The following is a 23,805-nucleotide window of genomic DNA, read 5'->3' as shown; positions in this document are numbered from 1 at the left end:
TGACTAAACATTATTTCATATATTTTTTGACATCTCATGAAGAAAAACCTCTCTTTCCACTAAAGAGATGGTCCAACGACATAGCCGCTGTGGGGGGTAGAAACTGATTGCAAACAGCAACTGACTGAAGGAAATAGAAGGATGCGGAAGAGGCCTATATCCAGCAGAAGAAGAAGAAGAAGAAGAAGAAAAATAAGAAGAAGAAGAAGAAGAAGAAGACGAAGAAAAAGAAGAAGACGAAGAAGAAGAAGAAGACGAAGAAGAAGAAGACGAAGAAGAAGAAGAAAAAGATCTGCCCAAAGAACATATATCATTAAAATGTTTAATGCAACACTTGACCGCATATACAAGCTTATTTTAGGTTGGTTAGAAGCTATCGATTTATGACAGTACGCCTGCTAATACATTTGCAAATATAATTCAAAAAATAATATTACATACATAATACAAAAAAATGTGAAAAAAAACTGGTACATGAAGCGAACAACTTATCATCTTATATTGTTCTAATTTAAGATTAATATGACACTACATTGATCCATCATAGTGCCCTATGCACTATTTGATTGAACATAGATGAAAAAATGGTTTAATACGTTTTTAATCGCTCCGGAGTGCAGTGATTAGCACGTTTACTTATCATGCGCTCAGTACTGATTTCAATTATATTGATGATAGATGATGTTCATTTATATGAATAAATATTTTTTAATTTATTATTTATATTCACTTTGTGGTGAAATCTGTTTATTTTTTATTTAAGTTTTACTTGGTAAATATCACTTTTTCTAAAAACGTTTTATGACACGTGTTTAAAGGCATTTCACATCATACAGTGTAAAAAAAGGTTTTTAAATAAAATAACAGGCACCTCAAACGTACAGTAGAAAATATATTTTCGTTAATTACGATCATGCAAACACATGATCAATTCAATACCTTGCCCTTTGTGTCGTAAATTTTAGATTAGGCGATGAAAAAGCTGTGGTACTCGCACTTAAGAAATAAACTGTATTTTTTTCCATTGTATGAACTTAATTCATGATATAAAAAAAAATACAGAAGAAAATCTAATTTTAATTAAAAAAAGGTGAATCAAACTTACATTTATTTTCTCTGTATCCCACTTCAAAGTTCAAACGATTTCAAAATGGTATTTCAAAACTCACACCGACTCGAAAACGGTTTTAAAAAATCACAAACTGTTCAAATACCGCCCGTTAGACTGCGATTACCGACGAAACCGTTGAATATTCAAACAAGAAATTTGCAGTAGCGAATGCTCGTATTCTAGTTAGGGGTTGAAGCGACTCTACTACCCGGCGATTCGTGTATACCTTATTATTTAATCGATTCGAATCAGGCTGTTGCAGTTTCAGACGTACTACTCTCTCGGCTGCTCTATGGAGAATGGGACACTGTTCGGATTGGGGGGTGTTTTCATGAACCCGCTGAAAGCCAAACTGTGGGAGGGGTCGCGAAATTTCAGCCTGAAAAAATGTATTTTATTAAAATTAAACACTAACTAACTAACTAACTAACTAACTAACTAACTAACTAACCATCACGTCGCTTCCCCGCAGGGGTAGGCAGAGAGAATAGAGCGCCACACCACTCTGCCCTTGCAAACATTCTTCGCCTCTTCCACGTTCATGCATCTCCTCATACATACCCGCCGATTGTTACGACTCTTAACCTGACCACTTTCAAGTATTTGGCATACCTGATTGTGCCATGTTTTTCTCGGTCTTCCTCTGCTTCTTTTCCCAATAACATTTGCCTCATAAATTTGTTTTACCGTTCTTTCCTCACTCATTCATTCTACATGTCCAAACCATCTCAACACACCTTTCTTAATTTTATCGATAATGTTTATCTCAGCTTTGCATTCCTTCCTTATTTCACTATTCGCACATCTATCATACATCTTTTTGTCGCACATTCTTCTGAGAGATTGCATTTCGACTGCATTCATTCTACGTTCATCCTTCCTTTGCCAACTCCATGTTTCACTTCCATACATTAGAGTTGGAACCAGGACTCCGTTGTGCACTGCCAGTTTGGCTTCGTTTAGTTTAGCTTCGTTTTAGTTCGTCAGTTTAGTTTAGCTATTAAACACTTGAATATGTATATACTCTTGAATATAATATAATATACCACTTTATCGAGTTTTATTTTTATTTACGACTAGTTTCAAAAACGAGAGATTTTTTCATCTTCTGGTACAAATTAAATTAAATTAAGCTGAATATCATCGTAAATAGGAACAAAATGAGATGTATTGATGAATGGAGTATTCATTTTTCTTCATTTATAGATTTTTGCGTTTAATTTGTAGAACTCCATTTTAATTTATATATTAAATGTTAAATCAAACACTGATTTTAGATAGTATTTTTTGACATCTCATCAAAGATGAAGAAGAATATGGAAGTCTGGGCATTTACGGGGCTGACGACCGTCGTAGGTTGGTTCAAATGATCACTTTACACACGTTCTTCGATATTCTTCTTCATCTTTGATGAGATGTCAAAAAATAATATGAAAATAACTCCTATAATTGGAGATAATCCAGATTTTGTGAACAAGTATTTGGACACACTCAAAATGTTGTAAACTCATTTTTGAGTATAATGAGTTGTATTAACTAAGTTGTAAACTCCCTTCTTCCTTTGCCCTCCTTATTATCGTCTTTTGTTAATTTATGTTTCTTTTTAAATGTCAATTTGTAATTTATGTTTTTTTAAATGTTCAAGTACTATCTGCCCACTGATTGCAAACGGCTATATATGGTATCAAACGTTTTGATCAATATCACTAGTCCGTCTTTGGTCGGTTGGAAGATATTGCTTTTCAGCAATAAGCCCGCCAATGTACTTTTTATTTTCTGTACATGAAGTTTAAATAAATAAATAAATAAAATTATATTGTTTAAAAAACACATAAAAATCAATTTTTTGACAATATTCGCATTGTTATGGCATTTTTAGACGAATGTGAAGATTAAATGGACTGACTGTCCTTATATAGCTATACAATTCTAGGTACTTAGGTAATAGTTTTAACGTATGCAGTAATAATTTACGGGAGATAACAATAGTTAATGGGGCATGTAGGTACGTATACTTTTATTCATTTTCAAGGAAATTAAGAATTCATTAACTTGGTATTTTTTTAACAATATAATACAACTTAGTAGATTCTAAAAAATCAGTCTTCAATTTAACATTTAGTCCATAAATATTTTTTTTTTCTCTGTAACTTAGATGTTTGAGCTTTAACCCTTTCCGGTCCTATTTCGAATGTCATTCGACATCTACTTTATTCCGGTGAGTCCAATGTCGAATATGTCGTGTAAAATGTAATAATAAGAGACAATATTGTATACGTTCAAAATGTAGTAACACAAGTGTAGTTTTATTAAAAAAAAACTTGGATGTATTGTTTAACCCTGTAATGCTGTAAATCTATTGTGGACCTGGTAGAATTTTTTTTTTATGGACTGGAAAGGGTTGACTGTTTCTGGTTCAATTCCCTTGGAAGCATTTTTTTGAGAATCTCGTTTATTTATTAAATATATCTTCTGAGTGGTACATATGTAATACAATAAATTCATAGATAAACCTATACATTTTTGTGGAGAAGCACCAAGCCATCTTATGTGTATTGTCAGTGGATTTCTTTTTTAAAATGTTTTGTCATTATTTGTATCTATTATAAGTTATTTTTATTAAAATACCTTTTAGTGCATTCAGAAAAAAAAACTAATAAACCATTCTTTGGTTTTTTATTTGTGAAAAATTGCGAGGTAGATTTTCCCGCCGATTGTAAACTGCAGCGACGAGACGCCTACCAAATAGGTTTTATAAATCTTTCATATTTATACAATTTTTTTGTATATATGAAATAAAATAGTAAATTCACCTATACTTGGAAATTCGGCAACTTTGTTTCTTTCTTTTTCTTATAAAATATATCACAAAAAGTGCTGTTTACAACGTTCTGAATCAAGACGCCCCCTCAAAGGAAAGAAATAGACTAAGCTGAGATATTTGTGTGTTACAAATGATAGAGACATTTTGCATCTTCAGTGTAAATTTCATATGCAAAATCTTGATGTATACGTGAGAGATAATTTTTTTTTATTTCCTATAATAATTTTGGTAAAAATCACTCTTTCGTAAAGATTTTGTCGAAGTGCGAAGGGGAAACGAGTGAAAACTTTGACAACCAGCGTGAGTTTAGTTTTCAAAATGAAATTCATCCCTAACACATATTCAAGGTAAAATAGCCCTTATGCTGCTTATTCTAAAGCCTTAATATTGATCGTGAATTCCACCTGAGAGCCTCGCTGCAAAACGAATCAAGCTTTCGAAAGACCCCAAAGGATAATCGCGCGTACAAACCAACGCACAAGGACCATTTTTCCGAGCTCCTTTTGATGAGACTCGAATTTCCAGAAGCAGTTGCGCACAATCAGAAAGGAGGAACTGATTTTTTTAATGCACTGGAAAACGAAGCTTTTGCAGATTGTTTTAAGGGGCTTTTTCGCATGAGGGTTGTATCGGATCTAAAAGGAGGGTTCAAACAAAGAAATTCTAGGATAATCATTTGTATGAACTTTATTGATAAGGTAGATTATTAGATTAGTACCATGTTTGTTGGAAACATTGTGATCTATTCAGGATTCTAGATTTTATATTCAACTATGTGATTTTATCGATATTGCTCCATTAGTTCACGACCCATTTCAGTCGTATTTTATAACAAATGCAGTGGCGTGCACAGATCATTAATTGAGGTAGGCAGTAGAAATAGGTAGTAAGGTAAACTAAGTACTACTTACTTTTGAATGTTGACCTACCGCATTCCCAGATCTGATACAGAAGCATCTAGGCTTCCTGACAGACCATCTCTTGCAAAGCATTTTTTATGAACTAAGTTGCGAAATTTATTGAAAACGTGAAACAAAATTATATCCCGATTTTTTAAAGGTTTTATAAATCACAAGGGTAGGCATTAGAGGTAGGTAGTAAGGTAAGCTGGTACTACTTAGTGAGGTAGGTTTTCTTATTTTTAAACTTATATTGTTGGATTATTTTTTTAAGATTTGAAATTTCAATTAAAAATAAATCAAAATATTATGAGAGACACTTTCGACAGATTTATCTTTAATAATAATAATAAAACCCTTATCCGCACCCTTATATGTGCATAGGGCACTGCGTCATATAAACGCAGTGTTATCTTGATCGTTTACGCATGAAGGAAAGGTGATCAGCCCTCCGCTTCAGGTACCAGTCCAGGGTAATATTAAGTAAATATAACAGTGAAAAAATCACTTATATTTATTTGACCCCCCCTGGGAATCGAACCCGGGACCTACAGAACGGTAGCAGAGCGTGCTGACCATTACACTACGGAGGCAGACAGTCTTAAATAATACGTCAGTAAAAATTATTAATTTATCTTGGAAGAAATAGCCGTGATTTAAGAAGAAAAAAATCTTTCACAAGGGATGTTTTTGGTTCTTTGCTGTAACTATTGTTTTCTGTTTTTGAATTACGTAACGTCCAAGTGACATTGAAATCAAGCTACGCCTTATGCAACACCGCTTATCATGGCCCTACTTAGGCTTTTATAAGTATTATAGTCTATTTATATAACATCTACTCTTAAACTGCTGAAAGCTTATGCTTAGATGGTCAGCTAGAGTGTCCCTTAGAGACAAAATAAAGAGTTCACGTATTCGTGGAAGCCTGGCTGTAACAGGCATCAATAGTAAGGTAGAGGAAAGGCAATTAAGATGGTGTGGGCACATAGGATGTAGAGTACCTGAACATATTGGGAACCAGGCAATTGCCATGGATCTTCCTCGAAAGACATCTAGAGCAAAACCATTGAATTCATGGATGCTACAGCAAGAAAACATGATTCAAAGCACGGTTTAGATGATTTTGTCCATGATAGAAGGACCTACAGCCTGAGGACGAAGATGGCTACTCAAACAGTCTACCTAGACAATAATTTAAAATGAAGCCAGGAAGACAAAGATGCCTACTTCTGAGTAGATTTACTTTTTATGCTAAAATTAATTTGAAAATTTAAATTAAGATAAAACGTTAATTAATAATTGACTGTTTCAAAATACGTCACCATTATAATCAATGTTTCCTTTTACAAAAAATCTTGTTCCTTAACCCCCCCCCCCTCTTCCCTATATTTCTTAGCCTATATATACCCCTAAATATACTTTATGTTCGTTAGTTTTAATTTTTACCAGAAGACGAAAACATCTGTAGGTTTTCTAAACTAGTCTTGTATATAAATAAAATTCATTAAGTGGTATATTCAAGTATTTCATTTGTAAAAATTATCAACATGTCATTCCACAAAGTAAATGCCGAATCAAAAATAAAATTTTATGTTTAAAGTTACTTTAATTTCATTAGTGAAAACTCTAGGCAAAAATACTCTACAACATTTTGAGAGTGTCTAAATACTCGTTCATAAAATCTGGATTATCTCCAATTACAGGAGTTATTTTCATATTACATAAGATACATACTGATAAAAGAGTTTCTGCTCAATAAAAAACTTCTTTTCATCTCAACAATAGATGTCTCTAGTTGTTTCTGAATTGGTTCATATATATAGAACTTCCAAGAATTTGATTAGTGTGGTTGTCAATAATGGGTAGCATTGGTGAATGTTACACGTGTGTAAAGTGATCAGTTAAACCAGCATATGACGGTCGTCAGCCTTGTAAATGCCCGGACTTCCATAATCTTCTTTATCTTTGATGAGATGTCAAAAAATAGTATAAAAATACTCTAAACAATTTTTGCCAGATTTTTCCTAGATCGTAATGAACCCCATATTTCACAATGAAAAAAATTCGAAGTGTTTATTTTTCTTGTAAAAGAAATAATGACGATTGTCCAACAAAATAAATCAAACAAAATATGAGGAGCTTAGCCAGCTTTATTTGGACATATGCCACTTTCCCACTGGCCTATGCCGTTCGTATTTCATCACATTGAGAACATAAACAAACTGTCTTGGCGATCTCTCAAATGGGATTTGAGTTCGTTGCATAAAAGGCTTCGGCGCCTAGAATCGAGACAAAAAATATTTCAATTAGATTATTTTCTTATTTATTTATTTAAATTTACTGGGTAAATACCAACCCCCCAAAATTTTTAAAATAAAGAAATAACTCAAACCACCCGAGGAAAAATCATATGCTCCAAAAATATCCAGCGTTTTAGTAAAAACATACTTTAAAAAAGCTAAGTCTCTTTTTGGAGTGGAATAACGAAACCAACTTTTGAACAACAACAAAGACAGAGTGGTGTGGGGTTCTATTCTCTCTACCTACCCCTACGGGGAAGCGGTGTGATGGTTAGTTAGTAAGTTAACAGCGTAACTAGTATTGAGTTATGTTAAAACTAGAAATGTCCACCTCCGTGGTGTTATGGTCAGCGTGTTTAGCTACCACGCTGGAGGTCCCGGGGGGTGAAAATAAATATTAAGGATTTTACACTGTTATATTTATTTAATATTACCCTGGACTGGTTCCTGATGCGCAAGAGTGATCACCTTGCCTCCATGTATGTAATGATCAAGAAAACACTGCGTCAACTCGATGCAGTGCCCTATGCACCATTGGGTGCGGATAAGGGTTATAAGTAAGAAAAGTAAGAAATGTCTAGCAAATTAATTAAATTACAATATCTTATTTTAATACTTTATTAAATAAATATATAAAATTAAAATGTCTTCAAATTTATATTAATAACAAATATATAATACCATATTGAAATCGTGAAGTAAACAAAAAAAATTGTTTTCTGAGAGTCAAGTATTTTTTGTATTTTATATTAACACTATTATTCTAGTTCTACTTATAAAACCTATATACCCTTATACCATTTACTATGACTAAATTAAATTATATTGTATACCCACACACAGGCCATACCTTTGTGGGATCATTTTTTGTATTAATTTTTATATTTTATTAATATTTTTTTGTTTTTGAATTTATGATATGTAATGCAAAAGAATTTAAAATAAAGAAAAAAAAATCGAAATAAAACCTTTCATAAACATCTACCCTTAGCACTGAAGTCAAAGTACAGTCACAGTGTTTATTTCACGATTTTCAGTGCTAAGCAGATTGCCAGACTACCAGGCGCCTCCGTATGTGCTATGCGAATTGTATGTTACAGGCGCTAAATCGATAATGCTTTACTAACGGAAACATGCGAATATTAATTATTTTTTCTAGTAAACGAATTACACGCTAATATAATAGCTGATATTATAAAACGCGCTTTATTCAAATAAAAAATTTAAAAAAACTCAAGATATATGCGGTGGTAGTCTAAATCATTATATAATATTATTTTTTATTATTTTTTTAACACATAATGTTTTAATAGTTATTGTAACATAAATGTGGAATTGTTTAATTGGCTTTATTTTTATTAATGTAACTATTTTTGCTAATGTAATCTTATGTTTATTATTGCTAATGTCACTATTTTTTATAAAATATACTTTTTTAAATGTAAAGCTGTACAATTCCCGAACAAATATATATATTTTTAAATAATCGACTGGTATGTATGAGGAGACGCATGAATGTGGGAGAGGCGAGGAATGTTTGTAAAAACAGGTTGGTAAAGCGTTCTATTCTTTCTGCCTACCGCTGCGGGGAAGTGGCGTGATAGTTAGTTAGTTAGTTAGTTAGTTTTTAGTTACTTACGCCTAGAAATCAAAGTCATGCAACAGATAATAGATTTTAATTCAGCTTCCGTAGTCCGTGGTAAGCGTGTTTGGTTACCGTACTAAAAGTCCAGAGTTCGATCTCTATAGGCTTAAAATAAAAATCAATTATTTTTCAGTCTAATATTTATTTACTACATTTTGAGTAGGTAATTATAAAAACATTAAATAATAAATAATGTAATCCAATCAAAGGTATGTTCAGAAAATCATTACAACATCCATATATATCATACTGAAAAACATAGGAAAACTGAAAATGTCTGAAAATCTTGTTCGCGTGTTAGCAGTGCCATCTACACGCGATAATAACTAACTTAAGTGGTTGTGTTCTCGGATATAATTAAGTAAATACTTCGCGTGACGACTCATAGATGTCACATACACAAATTTGAATTAAAATAAAATTAATACTTCAACGAGATAATTCCTTTGTCTCGCTTGAAAATGTCTATCATTAGAATTATTTTACGTATTGATTTAATCGTATAGACATTGAAACATGAAGACGTAATTGACTATGACCTATATTATGTTAGAACTACGTTTACCCAGTCAAATATATAGTCAAAGGGACAATCCAATCTTGATATACATAAACATTTAAAATTACTGCCGGTACGTGGAATATTGTGGATGAGTATCATCGTTGAACAACAAACTAGACAAAAATATCGAAATCCTTTAGTACACAACCATGAAACACGATTTACACACAACGAAGGTTTGATAGTCCCAAGAATTAACAATAAAAATGGGAGTCCAACACTGCAATATATCGTTCCGAACATTTTTAATTTGTTGCCGAAGGATGTCAGAGGTCAAAATAAAATATGGAACAAAGGCAAAATAAAGGAATGGGTAAATGATCTAGGATTAATTATATGAAAATTGTAAAATGTTTAATTTTACTCTCATTTTTGTGTATATATTAGGTTAAAATGGTTAAAAATAATAAAAAATGTATTAAAAAAGAACTCCACCGACAAGACACACGAGGTGGCTTGGTGGGTCTCTGTAAAAAATGTTTTAAATTGTGATTAAAATAAATGTATACAATTTATGTTAATAAATAAAAAATATATTTTTTCAGAGTTCCCAGATAAATTGATCAATCTCCTGATACAGTAGGTACATGTGAGTTCACAACAGCCATCTATGTTGGATTGAAAAAACTTTTATTTAGCAGAGACACTTCTATTTGGATATACGCAAGATCCGAACCCAGGATTATTTTTACATGCTGAGAAACGCCTGAAAATAAGATTTTAAATTTTTTATACTGCTTATTTTGACCATATTTTTTATTCACAACATATTGAGTGTGTCTAAACACTTGTTAACAAATCTGGGTTTTTTCCATCATGTTTAAATCGTTGGGAGCCTAGTGTATTCATTTGCTTATTATCGTATTTTGCGATGTATAGAATGCACCGAAGTGAAGCATGAAGTTGGCAAAAGAAGGATACAAGTAGACAGAATGATTTAAGTGATCACAACATTTTGAGTGTGTCCAAATACTTGTTTACAAAATCTGGATTATTTCCAATTACAGGAGTTATTTTCATTATTATTTTTTGACATCTCATCAAAGATGAAGAAGAATATGGAAGTCTGGGCATTTTCGAGGCTGACAACCGTCATAGGCTGGGTTAAGTAATTACTTTACAAACGTGTAACATTTACCAATTGTACCCATTATTGACAACCACACTACTCAAATTCTTAGGAGTTCTATATAAATAAACCAATTTTGAAACATTATTCTCAAATCACTAGAACTTCACTAGAGACATCTATTGGTGAGATAAAAAGAAGCTTTTTATGTCAGGGATTAGAATAATTGCAGATGTTTATGAGAACATCTGCAATTAGAACTTGAACAAAAGATTGTTCAATTTTTTCAGCCTACCCTTTTAAGGAAGCGACTCGATGGTGAGCTGTTTTTTTTTCCATTGTAAAACGTTGATTTCGAGCCAAAACAATAAAGCTATAAATACGAACTGTCTGAGTAATAAAATAATGAATCACACAAAAGTCGGCTTAAATCAAAAAGCAACTAACTCCATTTTTTTATTTTATTTTTTTTTTCATCCGTTGTACGGTAAATAAATTATATTAAAAAACTAACTCACTAACTAACCATCACGCCGTTTCCCCGCAGGGGTAGGCAGAGAGTATAGAGCGCCACACCACTCTGTCCTTGCAAACATTCTTCGCCTCTTCCACGTTCATGCATCTCCTCATACATACCCGCCGATTGTTACGACTCCTATAATATATTAACATCATAAGTATATGGAATTCGGGGAATTCACAGGGCTTACTACCGTCATAGGCTGGTTTAAGTGGTCACTTGACACACGTGTAACATTCACCAATTCTACCCATGATTGACAACCACACTATTCAAATTCTTGGAACTTCTAGTTATATTGATTAAACTTGATATGAAAAAAATAACTCCTAATTGGAGATAATCCAGATTTGTGAACAAGTATTTGGACACACTCAAAAAGTTGAAAATACTTTATACTAATATATAAATTAAAAAAAAAAACACAGATTTTTTTGAGTCCAATAAGTGGTATTTTATTAAAAAACGCATCAAAATTAATATTGTGACAATTGCCTCAAATACTCTGTGTTTGATGTAAAAATTAACACATGAATTAAAATGGAGTATTATTTTTTGACATCTCATCAAAGATGAAGAAGAATATGGAAGTCTGGGCATTTACGGGGCTGACGACCGTCATAAGCTGGTTTAAGTGATCACTTTACACACGTGTAACATTCACCAATTCTACCCATTATTGACAACCACACTACTCAAATTCTTGGAAGCTCTATATATATGAACCAATTTAGAAACCTTGTTCTTGAATCACTAGAACTTCACTACAGACATCTATTGGTGAGATGTAAAGAAGCTTTTTACTAAGCAGAAACTCTTATACTAGTATGTATGTGAAGTCCGAATCCTGGATTATAATCACACACATGAGAAACGCCAGAAAATACCATTTTCAAAATTTTGAAAATTATAAAATGGAGTTCTACAAATTGAACGCCAAATCAATAAATATTTTAAACGTAACAAATTATTAATGAAAACTACAAATCGATGATAAAAAAAGTAATTCAAAGGAAAAAGGGGAGTTTAGGGAAGGAGGTAGATTGAAAATCTAAGATAATTTTCTTACTTACCTTTATCATCTACATGGTTTTCCTCCTTCTTTTTATCCTTGGCACTTTGATCTTCTTCCTCCACTTTCTTCGCATCCTGACTAGTATTACACCCCATGTTCTCTCCCTTCTCTCAAAATTCACCTACCCAACACTTGTCACATTCACTTGTCCACAAAATCTAAATCAACACTTTCTACAACTGTTTTCTGGTCATCGTTCATAATCACTTTAAAACCCGTCTTCAAAATATTTATGTAACATTTATTTCAAATCAATGCTTTTGTGGTTTTTGAAAAACTATTTTTACAGCGTCTTTGCAGGATCTGTGATAGACAATATATTAGCCAAACTGGCTTTACACAATGGAGCACTGGTACCAACCATTATGTATGTATGTAAGTAAAGTATAGATTTGGCAAAAGGATGAAAGTAGACTGAATGCAGTTGGAATGCGATCTCAGTGCGGCAATACCACGTTTGATAGATGTTCCAATGGTGATATAAAGGAACAATGTACGGCTAAGATAAACTTCATCGATAAAGAAAGGTGTGTTGAGATGGTTTGGACGTGTGGAACGAATGAGTGAGGAAAGAAATAGTAGCAGAGAAAGATAGTGAATATACATATTTTTTACTATCTCTAAAGTTCTTATTTATTTATTGATTAAGCGTTTAATATGTAAAACTCCATTTTAATTTAGCTATGTATTGATTTTCAAATCAAACACGGATTTTATGAGTCTACTAAGTTGTATTTTATTATTAAAAAACACATAAAAATAAGTAATGTGACAATTGTTTCGCCTAGTTATGGCAATTTCAAACGAATGTCTTTCGTTTGTAACAATCTTTTTAAAATGCCATAACTAGGCGAAACAATCGTCACAATATTAATTTTTATGTGTTTTTTCAACAATAAAATACAACTTAGTAGACTCATAAAATCTGTGTTTGAATTAACAATTAACACATAAATTTAAATTTCTTTTCAAAAATGCTGACAATTAGTTTCTTTACACAATGCTTATTGAATTTTATTATTAAATATATATTTATATATATATATATATATATATATATATATTATATATATATATATATATATATATATATATATATATATATATATATATATATATATATATATATATATATATATATATATATATATATATATTATATATATATATATGTATATATCCATATAAATCTATTATTTCTCCTTCCTGCTAAATCTATTATTTTGCATCATACACTTTTTTTAATCTCTGAAATTTTTTTAATAGTTTTATAACATAAATGTGGAATTGTTAAATTGGCTTTTTTTTAACGTAACTATTTTTTGTTAATTTCATGTAATGTTTATAATTGTTAATGTAACTATTGTTTACTATATAAATTTTTAATATGTAAGCTGTACAACTCCCGAATAAATAAAATCAATAAATAAAATAAATAAAAATAACGACAAATAAATGTACCATAAAATTATAAAAAGTGAAAGATTAATGTATTGCTACTTTTTAAGAATATTTCAATATGAAAATTATTCAGATAACCGACCCCTGAATGTATACTGAATGTATATCGTTAATGGGGAAAGTTCTAGAAATAAATTTTCTCAGAGGATTCGCGAGATTACTGGTACATCTACTCCCTCGATATACAAATAGGGTAGTCAAGGCAGTATCGACCAAATAACATTAAAAATATTATATGAAACAGCGTTCTAGTTTTCTCTCTGTGTCTAGGTTACATTATGACCTCCGATTAGAAGCTTTCAGTTAGCGCATCAAGCTTTCTTCCCGAAATTCACATTTCATGAAAATCAACAATGAAAATGTCGTTTTTTCAGGATATTCAACATGAAAAGTTTACTGAACTCTGCGTGTATTCAAATCCCACCTAGTTTTTAAACTATACATTTATATATATACATATATATATATATATATATATATATATATATATATATATATATATATATATATATATATATATATATATATATATATATATATATATATATATATATATATATATATATATATATATATATATATATATATATGTATATATATATATATATATATATATATATATATATATATATATATATATATATATATATATATATATATACAGCACGCTCGGCCACCGTTCTGAAGGTCCCGGGTTCGATTCCCAGGGGGGGTCAAATAAATATAAGTGATTTTCTCACTGTAATATTTATTCAATTTTAACCTCGACTGGTACCTGAAGCGGAGGGCTGATCACCTTTCCTTCATGTGTAAACGATCAAGATAACACTGCGTTTATATGAAGCACTACCCTATGCACCATTGGGGTGCGTATAAGGGTTTTATTTATTTATTATATATGCGTGTGTAGGGCGGTTAATATCTCAACAAAGATGAAAAATAATAAGAAAGTGTTGTAAAATATATATAAAAGTGTTGTAAAATATATATAAAAGTGTATATATATATATATATATATTTATATATATATATATATATATATATATATATATATATATATATATATATATATATATATATATATATATATATATATATATATATATATATATATATATACATATAAATATATATATGTATATATATATATATATATATATATATATATATATATATATATATATATATATATATATATATATATATATATATATATATATATATATATATATATAAAATTGGCATTACAGTTTTAAGTGTATAAAATCGATAAATGAGTGCATTAAAAGCTGTCTATCAAGCAGCTGAAATGTATTTGTAAAACGCTTAGCTGTAAATCGATACTTTACATTAAACTCTTTAAAGTATTCATCGTTACATGTAGGAATATACGTATCTGTCATGGTGACAAAGATTCGGAGTTGACATACATTGGATGTCATAAAAAATATCGTATGTTTCCCATTTCACTTCATCGTATTTCCATCCTTTTATTTTATTACGTGTATATTCTCAAATTTTCGTTTACAATGTTATAAAATGTATCGTTACGTGATTAAAAAAAATCTTTAATTTAAACTAATTATAATCTGTCCGCCTCCATAGTGTAGTGGTTAGCCCACTAGACTACCATGCTGGAGGTCCTAAATTTGATTCCCAAGAGGGTCAAAATAAATATTAGTGATTTTTCAGTCTTATATTTATGTAATACGACCCTGAACTGGTACCTGAAGCAAGAGGCTGATCACCTTTCCTTCGGGTATTGAACGATCAAGATAACGCTGTTTCTATACGATGCAGTGCCCTATGCACCATTAGGTGCGGATAAAGGTTAGAAAAATTATAATTTAGGTATAAATGTTTATATATATTGTATGTGTATATATATATATATATATATATATATATATATAAATATATATATATATATATATATATATATATATATATATATATATATATATATATATATATATATATATATATGTGTGTATGTCCATACCACCTTTAACAACTTTTGTTCAGCCTCACGTTCCTTTGGAATATAATCATTTTTCACTCTGGCATACAATGATAAACATAATTGTTCCATCAAGTTTTTCACATATACGAGTAAAACAGAACAAGTACTTGTGCTGTTCCAATACGAAAACCCACAATTATAAAATTGTAATTTTTTCATTGATTCGGCCGTAACTTTGTGGTAAAATCTATCCATTTTTAATTAATGTTTTACTTAGTAAATACCACTATTTCTTAAAATCTACTTCTTCAGAAATAGTGGTATTTACTAAGTAAAACATTAATTAAAAATGTATTTTTTTTGTTACAACAAGTTTAAAAATAGGGACACTGTTTAGTTACACCCCGTATTCTTAAGTGGTCGTTTTCTCTGTCGATCTACATCCTTCCACATTCAATATGATGAATCGCTTTTCTGAAAATATCAACAAAGGAAAATCTGAAAAAAGTCAATCATCCTGAAAAGTCACTTTAAAGCTTTTATCGGGCCTGAAAACATTAGCGTTTGAGTTATTTTTAAAGCATGACACTCGTTAGTTTGTTTAACGTTATACCTACGTAAAAAAATTTTAGTAAAGGGATGTCACACAAAAAGAATTTTTTCTAAGGCCTATTTTAAGTTGTTGAAGTATTAATACTATGTATAAAAAAACACTGAAAAATTTGTTCATGTAAACTATGTATTCTTAGGTAACAAAATACGAGCTAAGATAGTCCGAAATGAAGACTGCAAGGAGCATATTTGGCAAGAGTCTACGAGATAGAATAAGAAACGCCAGGATCAGGGAAATATGCGAGATCGAAGATGTCGTTAGGTGGGGAAGGCAACGAAGGAGACAATGGTATGCGCATGTGAAGAGAATGGAACCATACAGACTCCCCCACATTGTTTTACACGGCCAATTCCAATATATACGACTCCCGGGCAGACCACCAGAGAGATAGATTGACAGTTGGAAATCGAGATCGCAGGAAGCCAATCCTTCTTAAAAACAGGCCAGAAAGCCTACAACAAGAAAAACAAGATATTTTTTTAGAAAACACTTTTCATATTGAAATCATAAGAGATTAATACAAATTGTATTGATGTTTTTAATATTTATATCGTTTATTTTAAGATAAGTCACTTTTATATTTTTTTAACAAAAATGTTAGTTATGTTAGTATATACACACTCACCGATATTTAAATCTACCGGTTTCGAGACGTATCCGTCTCTTCGTTAGGACAATCACTCATCCAAAACATTTTCTAACTTGAATAATTTTATAAGTATAAGTATATATTCTATATTATATTCGGTAAGTAACATGACGGGTCACAAGCCGTGTAATTATTCATATGTTAAGACATCAGTATATTTTTTAATTATTTATAACCAATACATACTTGAATAACACTGCTAATATTTACTATAATTTCACAAAGTGTACCTGATGTTTGTGCGATGAAAATGCACGCCATCTTTGAATCAAAATGAAATATGTTCATATCTGACAGCTGCTGTTATTATTGCTATTACGAATACAAGTTCCGTTATTTATGTCCGTTTCTGCAATACAGCGGTTAGCACGATTGACCTTTCCCACTCAATTTCGATAAATTGAGTAGAAAATCAACCACAGACGATGCCTAGCATTCACATGTAAAACTAGGTTTCAATTGTCATCTTCTTCTAACCCTTATCTGCACCCAATAGTGCATAAGGCACTGTTCTGTTTCGTACTGATGCAGTTTTATCTTGATGTTACTTACACGACGGTAAGGTGATCACTCCTGTGCTTCAGGGAAAATATATAAATATAAATTTATATTTTTTTTATATATATATATATATACATATTTATAAATATATATATATGTATATATATATATATATATATATATATATATATATATATTTATATATATATAAATATATATATATATATATATATATATATATATATATATATATATATATATATATATATATATATATGCATATATATATTATATATATATATATATATATATATATATATATATATATATATATATATATATATATATATATATATATATATATATATATATATATATATAAAGATATTTTCCGCCTCCGTTCTGTAATGGTCAACACGCTCGGCTCTTGTTTTGCAGGTCCAGAGCTCGATTCCCAGGAGGGGTCAATTAAACATAAGTGAGTTTTTTCACTGTAATATTTATTCAGTATTACCCAGGACTGGTACCTGAAGCGGAGGGTTGATCACCTTTCCTTCATGTGTAAACGATCAAGATAACATTGCGTTTATTTGACGCAGTGCCCTATGCACCATTAGGGTGCGGATCAGGGTTTTACTTAATTACTTGACACGTCGAAAGTCCTGACTTTGCGTATGACACGTCGTTAGTCATGTAAACACCCAGACATCCATATTCTTTTTTATCTGTATTGAAATATCAAGGAAAAAAATACTTTTGCCTTAAACGTTTCGATATATTCAACCGTAGTCACTAAGGACGTTATCATAAAATTGAACTATATTTTCCTACTCGAATTACACGGTAATCAATAACGTTTCAAAAACAACACGTAAAGCTATCCTTACGTCTACGGTAAATGAACCCTTGACCTTTGTATTGTAGTAGGATTACAATATATTCAAACAGTAATCACACGTTACCGTCTAGCAATTAGATTTGAATCAACAAGCAAGGAATAAAATTACAAATAAACAATAAAAACGTGTGATTTATAAAACTTTTTCTTTGCCTGTTTAGGTTAGGTAAAGTGAGGTTATATATCATTACATTTTGTTTACATCTCAACATATCACTCACTCCTTTCAACAACGTCATATAACATTAAAAAAAACTTGAATTTTCAGGAGATTGTTTTTAATGTTTAAGAAGGTTAATGAAATGAATTAAAAATTAATATCGAGCCACTTATTGAACTTTTTACTGTGCACCAGATCTTTTTAGGTAAAACCAGGAGGTTGTTTCTCCATTTGAAAAATATTTAGTATATTTAAAAAAATAAATAAACAATACCTTCTCTTCAAAATGCAAAAAAAAACACTTTCTGTTCTGTAGCGGGTAAATATTTATTTAAAAATATGCCGGTTTTGCTGGGATATAGTACATTTTTTGGGCATTCCAAAAACGTGCAAACCTGAAAATTGACGATTTTTGATATATGACGTTGTTGAAAGGAGTGAGCGATATGTACATATGTCTTTTATTAAAAATTTTAAATGTATCCATTTTATGAATGATTTTTTTATATGTCACTTTGCATGAATATTAATCCATTTTTAATTTAAAATTTATTTAATAAATACCACTATTTCTAATCTACATATTGTACCAAGTACCAATGTACCAAGTAAAATTTAAAGAAAAAATTATCAGATTTAGCTCGTAATTTCTGGAATTTTCTGCACATTCAAACAATGATTTTTTTTCTTGATATAGATGAAGAAATAAAATAGAAAATATTTGGGAACATACAGGTCTTACAACCTGTCATCATTTGAAGGTTTCTGCTCATAAAAAAACTTACTCTTTTATGATTTTCTCATTTATATCTTTTAAATATGCATTTTATGCGTATTTATTATACCTGTTTATTGTTTTTATATTTTGCCATGTATTAGTTTTGGTTATTTTTTTAAAAATCCTTTTTGTAACTTTATTATTTGTGTTTTAGTCTTAATCCCATGTCCCAAAATGAGAAATAGAAATTACTCATTGGGAATATTATATATATATGACTTATGTATGCAATATGTTTTGAAAAATAATTTTATAAATAAAATACTTATGCTAACATTATGATTAAATGCTAACATTTTGTCCGCCTCCGTAGTGTAATGGTCAGCACGCTCGGCTACCGTTCTGGAGGTCCCGGGTTCGATTCCCAGGGGGGGGTCAAATAAATATAAGTGATTTTTTCACTGTAATATTTATTCAATATTACCCTGGACTGGTACCTGAAGCGGAGGGCTGATCACCTTTCCTTCATTTGTAAACGATCAAGATAACACTGCGTTTATATGAAGCAGTGCCCTATGCACCATTGGGGTGCGGATAAGGGTTTATAATATAATATAATACCATTATATGTTGCCATTTAAATTTTGATAATTTTCTCAAGTGAAACAAAATGAATACAACAAAAAATGTAGAATCGTGAATTTTGCACGTACAAAAAGTCATTGCTTAAACCAGACAGTGACAGGACTAAATACATAATTATTTTAATTGAAATGGTTTAACCTCCGTAGCCTCTATTTAAGAGGCTTATTTGCAGGCAGGATTGGCATATTAGATATTAAATGACAGGTTGTTAGCCCTGTAAATGCCCAAATTTATACTATCCTATCTAAGAAGACTTCTTTTATGTTGAAACGTCAATTTAATCATAGTATGTACAGCGTATCTGAACAAAAATTTGGCCACACTAACAGTATTGTGAAATGCAAACTCGTATTTTGTTATATATATATATATATATATATATATATATATATATATATATATATATATATATATATATATATATATATATATATATATATATATATATATATATATATATATATATATATATATATATATATACATATATATATATATATATATATATATATATATAAATATATATATATATATATATATATATATATATATATATATATATATATATATATATATATATATATATATATATATATATATATATATATATATATATATATATATATATATATATATATATAAGTCATAAATTTTCACCTGATATATTTATTTCACAATTTTTCTCACTCATTCGTTCGCAGCTGTTTAAAAAAGAAACAAAAGTGAAAAAAAGCTGTCGAGTCTTTAGTTTCATGTTGTATAAAAATGAAAAAAATATTTAAATGCTAGAACATTAGTTAACAGCGTGGAGAAATAAAATTTCATGAAAATCACAATTTTATCGGTAGATCAACTCACTTTTTCAGTTATTAAAAAATAACAGTAATTTACTGTTCCGTTATTATTTGACTCACACGAAATACAACGCGTTTTCAGCACGACACGTAACAGATTTCGAATTGTTTATTTATGATTGTTTTAGGGGATGTTTTCGGAGCTAAGGGTAGCGGGCGCGACATACCCTAGCAAGGGCTGAGACCAGACTGAGTCGTGCGATCGAGTCGTGTGTTTCAACACAAAGAAACATCGCGTCTGTTCTGCGTTTCCATGTATCAGTATTCGCCTGAAAGTACGTGTCTGAAATATCCTGAAAGTTTTTAAGGTGTCTCGATACAATGTATATATTGTAAGGGAATACACATTTTATTTATATTACTATTGAATTTAGTTCCTCAAGTTTTTTTTAAAAACTTAAATCACTTCTAAACATTTCTCCTCACAATCTTAAATTAAAAACGCAGTTCTCTCAAATTTTTACAACATTTTGAGTGTGTCCAAATGCTTGTTCACAAATCTGGATTATATTATTTTTGACATCTCATCAAAGATGAAGAACAACATGGAAAACTGGGCATTTACGGGGCTGACGACCGTCATAAGCTGGTTTAAGTGATCACTTTACACACATGTAACATTCACCAATTCTACCCATTATTTAGAACCACACTACTCAAATTCTTAGATGTTCTATATATATACTAACCAATTTTGAAACATTGTTCTTAAATCACTAGAATTTTCACTAAAAACATCTATTGGTGAGATGAAGAAGCTTTTTTATTGAGCAGAAACTCTTTTATTTGTATGCCTTTAAATGCCCAGACTTTTTTTCGTCTATGATGAGATGTCAATAAAATAATACACTTGTTTTTTTACCACTTGAGTATTATATTTATTTTTAACGACTAGTTTCGAAAGCTACAGTTGATTTCAACACCATGTGAATGGTTATACGGTATTACTATTCGCCTGTCGTTACATTAGTTAAGCTACCATGCTGGAGGTCCCGGGTTCGATTCCCAGGGGTGGGGGGGTTACATAAGTTTAAGTGATATTTCACTCTAATATTTATTCAATATTACCCTGGATTGGTCCTTGAAGCGCAGGAGTGATCACCTTGCCTTCTTGTAAGTAACGATAAAGATAAAACTGCATCAATACAATTCAGTGCCTTATGCACCGTAGGGTGCGAATAAGAGTTAGAAAAGGTAGAGATAATCCATACTTGTGAACAAGCATTCGGGCACACTCAAAATGATGATTTTCAAACATTAGTATGAATGTTTAAAAGCTACAAGTGATCTTACAAGCTTACAATCAGTTTCCCAAATTCAATGGGAGTGCCAACAGCGAGACCATGGAAAGCTTTTAGTGAGATTGCTTAAGAAAAAGCTCATTTCCATAATTTTTACACTTGATGGAATAACAGATTATTATTATACAGTTATTTACAGCACCCTTGAGGTAGTATTTTACGATACTGGAGCTTTTTTAATTTATCAAAACTAAAATTATTTTCATTTTCATTTCCATTCCGTATTTGTTTTGTTCAGGTTAACTGAAAGATATATGTATTAAGTTTGTTTTTTCATGATATGTGTCTAGCTCAATTGCTGAATTTTTGAAATCTTTAAATTTATTATTTACTAGCGTATTTGTTTTTTATACGAAACCTTGAGGCGAAGTGTGTTAACATCTATGATTGATTAGGTTTATTCCTTTTTATTAAATACAATGAAAAAATAATTATTTAAGGGAATAACAGTATACTAAATATGAAGTGAAAATATTTATTTTTTCATTAATTGATTCGGCAGTTACTGGACAGTCAGTGGTAAAATCTATGCTTTTTTAATTGATGTTTTACTTAGTAAACACCACTGTTTCTTAAAATCTACAGTAAAACACGTGTCACAGTATATTTTAATAAATAGTGGTATTTACTAAGTAAAACATTAATTAAAAATGAAAATATTTATAAATATATATATATATATATATATATATATATATATATATATATATATATATATATATATATATATATATATATATATATATATATATATATATGTATTTATATATATATATATATATGTATATATATAAATATATAAATATATATATATATATATATATATTTATATATATATATATATATATATATATATATATATATATATATATATATATATATATATATATTTACATATATATATATATATATATATATATATATAAATATATAAATATATATATATATATATATATTTATATATATATATATATATATATATATATATATATATATATAAATATATAATATATATATATATATATATATATATATATATATATATATATATATATATATATATATATATATATATATATATATATATATATATATATATGTGTATACAAATGGTGCATAGGGTACTACATTAAGTGGATGCAATATTTAGTTCATTTCAAGTAGAAAAACACTTTATTGACCCCCCTAGCAGTTGAACCTTGGACATCCAGCATAGTAGCCAAATGCATTACATATATGTATGTTTAAATAAATATATTATTATTTTGAGTGTGTTCAAATCCTGGTTCACAATTTAGGACAAGGATCCAAGGTTCAGCATTTAAAAGTCTGGCTATTTACAGAGCTAACGATCTGTCCATTGGGTATTTGTTCTTCATTCACCTTGCTTTTATGTATTTGACAATCAAAACATCGCTGGCTTAGCGGTGTCCTATGTACCAGTAGTTGAAATAAAAAGTATTAACCCTACTTTTTACTTTATTAATTCGATTTAAATTTTGACATAATTTAAGTATCAAATTTAAAACATTTTTTAGTCCCTGAAAAAATAAACCAAACAAAAATAAGACATTCTTAATTGATACGTTTTATAAGCGAAAAATGGCTTCCTGTTTTTGATCGATAAACATGCCTCGAATTTATCACTGAAAGATATCGCGTGACTCGTGTAAGTATGTATAAATTAAAAAAAGTACATACGCCTAATAATTTCCTCTGTGACTTCCAATATCTGGTTCGGTTATCACACTTCGCTCACTCCTTTCAAGAACGTCATAAATCAAAAAACTTGATTTTTCGGGAGAACGTTTTTAAAGATTAAAAATATAATACAATGTATTGAAAATAAATATCAAGCCACTTATTGAACTTTTTACTTTCAAACAGATCTTTTTAGGATAAACTTGAAGGTTTTTTCTCCATTTGAAAAATATTTAGTATATTAAAAAAAATAATTAAACAATACCTTTTCTCCAAAATGCAAAAACATCACTTTCTGCCCTGGAGCGGGTAAATATTAAGTTAAAAATATGCCGC

General features: G+C 29.7%; 1 protein-coding gene across 1 annotated transcript in view; it reads right to left on the bottom strand.

Moving 5' to 3' along the window:
• Nucleotides 1-20,658, bottom strand: part of igl (IQ calmodulin-binding domain containing protein igloo) — a 152,919-nt gene extending 132,261 nt beyond the window's left edge. Inside the window, exons 1-2 of the mRNA XM_088271919.1 lie at nt 20,472-20,658; nt 12,004-12,308 (exon numbers count right to left, since the gene is read on the bottom strand). Coding sequence (XP_088128045.1) covers nt 12,004-12,100 — 97 coding nt within the window. The 5' untranslated portion in view covers nt 12,101-12,308; nt 20,472-20,658. The remainder of the gene's footprint in view (nt 1-12,003; nt 12,309-20,471) is intronic.
• Nucleotides 20,659-23,805: the final 3,147 nt, after the last annotated feature.

The sequence above is a fragment of the Brachycentrus maculatus genome, unplaced genomic scaffold (genome assembly GCF_059751285.1).
Source record: "Brachycentrus maculatus isolate JH-2025_06_01 unplaced genomic scaffold, ASM5975128v1 h1tg000470l, whole genome shotgun sequence".
Lineage (NCBI taxonomy): Eukaryota > Metazoa > Arthropoda > Insecta > Trichoptera > Brachycentridae > Brachycentrus > Brachycentrus maculatus.
The sequence above is the reverse complement of the archived record's forward strand: the minus strand, read 5'-3'. Positions and strand labels throughout refer to the sequence as shown.